This window comes from Otolemur garnettii, unplaced genomic scaffold, assembly GCF_000181295.1.
Source record: "Otolemur garnettii isolate 467f Iridium unplaced genomic scaffold, OtoGar3 scaffold00050, whole genome shotgun sequence".
NCBI classification, from domain to species: domain Eukaryota; kingdom Metazoa; phylum Chordata; class Mammalia; order Primates; family Galagidae; genus Otolemur; species Otolemur garnettii.
Window position 1 is genome coordinate 7,844,234 of NW_003852445.1, and position 3,733 is coordinate 7,847,966.

Sequence of the window (3,733 nt, forward strand, 5' to 3'; positions counted from 1 at the left end):
TTTTTTTTTTTAATTAAATCACAGCTGTATACATTAATACTATGATGCGGTACAGTGTACTGTTTCTATATACAATTTGAAATACTTTCATCCAACTGGTTAACATAGCTTTCACGTCTTTTTCTTAGTTATTGTGTTAAGACATTTATATTCTACATTTAGAGAGATTCACATGTACCCTTATAGGATGAACCACAGGCGTGATCCCACCAATCACCCTCCCTGGCTATTTTGTTTTGTTGTTGTAGTTTCACTGGGGCTGGGTTTGAAGCCATCACCCTCAGTATATGGGGCTGGTGCCCTACCCACTGAGCCACAGGTGCTGCCCCTGGCTATTTTTTGTTGATGTTGCAGTTGTCATTGTTCTTTTTGCAGGCCTGGGCCAAGTTCGAATCTGTCAGCCCTGGTGTATGTGGCTGGCGCAATACCCACTGAGCTATGGTGCTGCCCATGCTCTCTAGTTTTTCATACAGAATTTCAGAGCACTTTTCAAGAGATTTCTAGGTTGTGATCTACTTTAAAATTAGGGAATATCTTCCCCAGTAGAAGGGCATGAAAGGTGTTCTAATTCATTGAAATAGGGAAGGAGGCCCAGATGCCCTTTGCATACTCTCCATCTGCCAGGAGCTACTTCTGTTCCCTCTATAGAGGGCAAAATCAAAAGGAGGAATTTGGGGTTCTCATTAAGCAGGACTGACATTAGTCATGGAACACGTGATTTCTATAAGTTAAATGTCAAGGTATCCTAGGTCCCCAAAGTTCTTTCTCCTACCTCCAGCAGGTCTATCATCCTGGTCATCTGAGAGTAGATAAGGACCCTATGCCCTTGAGACTTGAGCCGAGTCAGCAGGACATCAAGGGCGTATAGCTTTCCACTGTCAGTGATAAGGCTCTCCTTGCCTGGGGAGAAGAAAAGGGGGAAGGAGTAATAGTATTTAATTGAAGCAACAAAATCACTCACTACAAAGCTATATGCAATCAAAACTTCAACCAAGATGCTTGTCGTGAGAGCAGGAAAGTACTCTAGAGAAAGAATGCAAAACCCTGAAAGCACCATGACACTAGAAGTAATCTAGGAAGAAATACTATGAAAAGAGGGAGGTGCAGATTCCCTCCCAGCTGACAGCTCCCCATGAGACATCGGCTGCTAATGCATCTGAAAGCTCCCCTGCTCCACATCCTTACTCAGGGGGCACCAGGTATTAGGGACATCTATGAGTGATATCTATGTCCTACTTGCTGTAAGTGACTTGAAAAATCCATTTTCTTTGTTTATCCTATCTCTAGATATCTGTTTCTCCTTGTTCTTTTTTCATCGCATACTTCATTGCAAAATCTGCTAGTTCTGTGATTAAGTGTTAGGTCCTGAAAGCATGAGAAATGTATGGAAACAAGGATTGCTTCTGCATGCCTTTAGAGACACTTAAACACCAAGAAATGAAGATAAACATACCCACCCCCTTGATTCCCTCTTTCCCTATACTTTTTTAAAACCCAAACTCCCTCCCCTGGAGGACCACAAATAGGTTGGCTAGTAACTTGTCATTTATCCAACTTATAATTCAGTAAAAACATCAAGCCTTAAGTAGCTTTTCAGAAAGATGGACTTTGAGTTTCTCTGCAGTGAAGCCACTTTCACTTGCTAACTTGGGCTTTCTCCCTCCTCTTTCCATAAGAAAAGAATTTCAGCCACAGATCTTTAAAGAACACTTAACTCACAAATTTTCTTACCCATTCAGTATCTTTCAACTCCCTTGGTATTTCAGGAAGGAGAGTTTCCTGTTTGTAGACTGGTCTATAAACAGGCTCTAACAATTGCTGCCATTAACAGGGGAAAAGCTGAGGCACTTAAGGGGTTGGGTAGGAGCATATGTGGAACTGGCCATGGGACACAAAAAGGGAGAGGGAAAGGATAGAGATATTACAGACAAGTAACAACCAAAAGTAAAATAGAAAACATACTGTCCTTCCTTAATTTCTAGGTTTGAACTCACAGCTTTCCTTCAGAACTACAGAGGCTGACTACTGAGAGCAATCTCAGTATGCTTTCTCAACAGTCATTTCTCTGTTCTCACCATGATTTGCCAAGTGCACAATTACTGTATAAACTGAACAAGAACGGATGTGCTGACAGTACCACCACAAATCATCAGCCACTGTTTGTGCTACAAAGCCACAGACCCTAGCTGTTTACTTCTCTGCATCACAGCTTGCCTTTTCCCACCTTCGGATCACTGCCAGGCCATATTTTTCCCTCCACTACCCTCTCCCTGACTCTGTGGTGTACACCTTTGTTCAGTCTCTTTATTTGGCCCTGTTTAGATTACTAAAATGCTCTTCTTTTTGTTAGTCTCCACACCAACACAATTAAATGACTGCAGCTGGGACAGAACTGACTGCCCTTTCCCTGGCACCGGCCAAGGAGGCCTATATAAATTCCAAGTCTGAACAGACAGCAAAGCTTTCATAACAACTTTAAACTTTTCTTCTTATCACAATTACCCTTCTCCATTAATTGGATTCCCTGGGGTCTGTTGATTTTGACAACTCCTAAACATTCCCCACAGTCCCCCAATCAGCTTTAGACATTATGTTCCCTTTTGTTTTATTTTTTCCTTTTCTGTTTTAATTAAAAGCACAGTAAGGTAGGAATAAAAAGAAGCTCATATATTTTTCAGTCATTGAGTGAGAGTGCACAAGCTAAATTCATCAGATTTCTACAGCTTGCTTATCTTCTCTCTCCATTCATATATACGTTCTCAGCACAAATATTAAAGCATATCTAAATCTGGCTGTGTCCAAATTTTGAAAAGCTTTGATTCATTTCAAAGTCATGATTCAATGGTTTTCACAAATTCCTGCTTCCCGTATCTGCTTTACTTTGCTAACCAGAATGAGCTGATATTTTTTTTGGAGACACAGTCCCATTATGTTCCCTTCAGTAGACTGCTGTAGCATCACAGCTCACAGCAACCCCAAACTCTTGGGCCTAAGCAATTCTCTTGCCTCAGGCTCCCAAGAAGCTGGGACTATAGGCTCCTGCCACAATGCCTGGCTATTCTTTGTTGCAGTTGTCATTGTTGTTTTAGCTGGCCCGGGTTGGGTTCAAACCCGCCAACTTCAGTGTATGTGGCTGGCGTCATAACCACTGTGCTACAGGCATCGAGCCAGAATGAGCTGATGCTAAGATGAAAAGCTCAGAGATGAAGATGTTCATAGTTAGTAAGGACAGAACTCTGATGTGCCTAAAGGAAGCAAGAAGTGGTACCTGTTGTCAGCTTGTTATTGTGTAGGTGGGAGAGGTGGAAGTGGATGGACTGAACTTCTTTGGACTGCCCTGAAAAAACAGACTTCAGCAGAAGCCTTAAAACACTTAGACAAAGAACAATATTTCTGATTTTTTCATGAGCATGCTAGACAGAGGAAATCATCCTTTGGTATTTGTCCTTAGTAAGATATATAGAAAAAAGAGGCTTCTTTATTTGCCTACACTGGTGTCTTTTGGGCCTGGCATTCATTTCCCAATTTTTTAGGAGCTACCAAAGTTGCACTAGACAAGAGCACCACCTATTGCTAAGTTGGGCATGGAGCCATGAGGAACACAATTCCCTAGGAATTGGGCTGTGATCTTGCTAAATCAAACTCAGGAGCTGTTGAGTTTGGAAAGAGGAGCTCAAAAAAAAAAAAAAAAAAAAGACTTTGAGTCAAGAGTTTCACTATGAAAAAAAAAAAA

The 3,733-nt window shown here is 41.5% G+C and overlaps 1 protein-coding gene across 2 annotated transcripts in view; it reads right to left on the bottom strand.

Annotated features, from left to right (window-relative positions):
* The window catches only part of INO80 (INO80 complex subunit), a 148,807-nt gene that overhangs the window by 60,840 nt on the left and 84,234 nt on the right, over window positions 1-3,733 (bottom strand). For both annotated transcript variants that reach the window (XM_023514274.1, XM_003791734.3), the window contains one exon: window positions 773-900. In XM_023514274.1, the coding sequence (XP_023370042.1) occupies window positions 773-900 (128 nt within the window). The remainder of the gene's footprint in view (window positions 1-772; window positions 901-3,733) is intronic.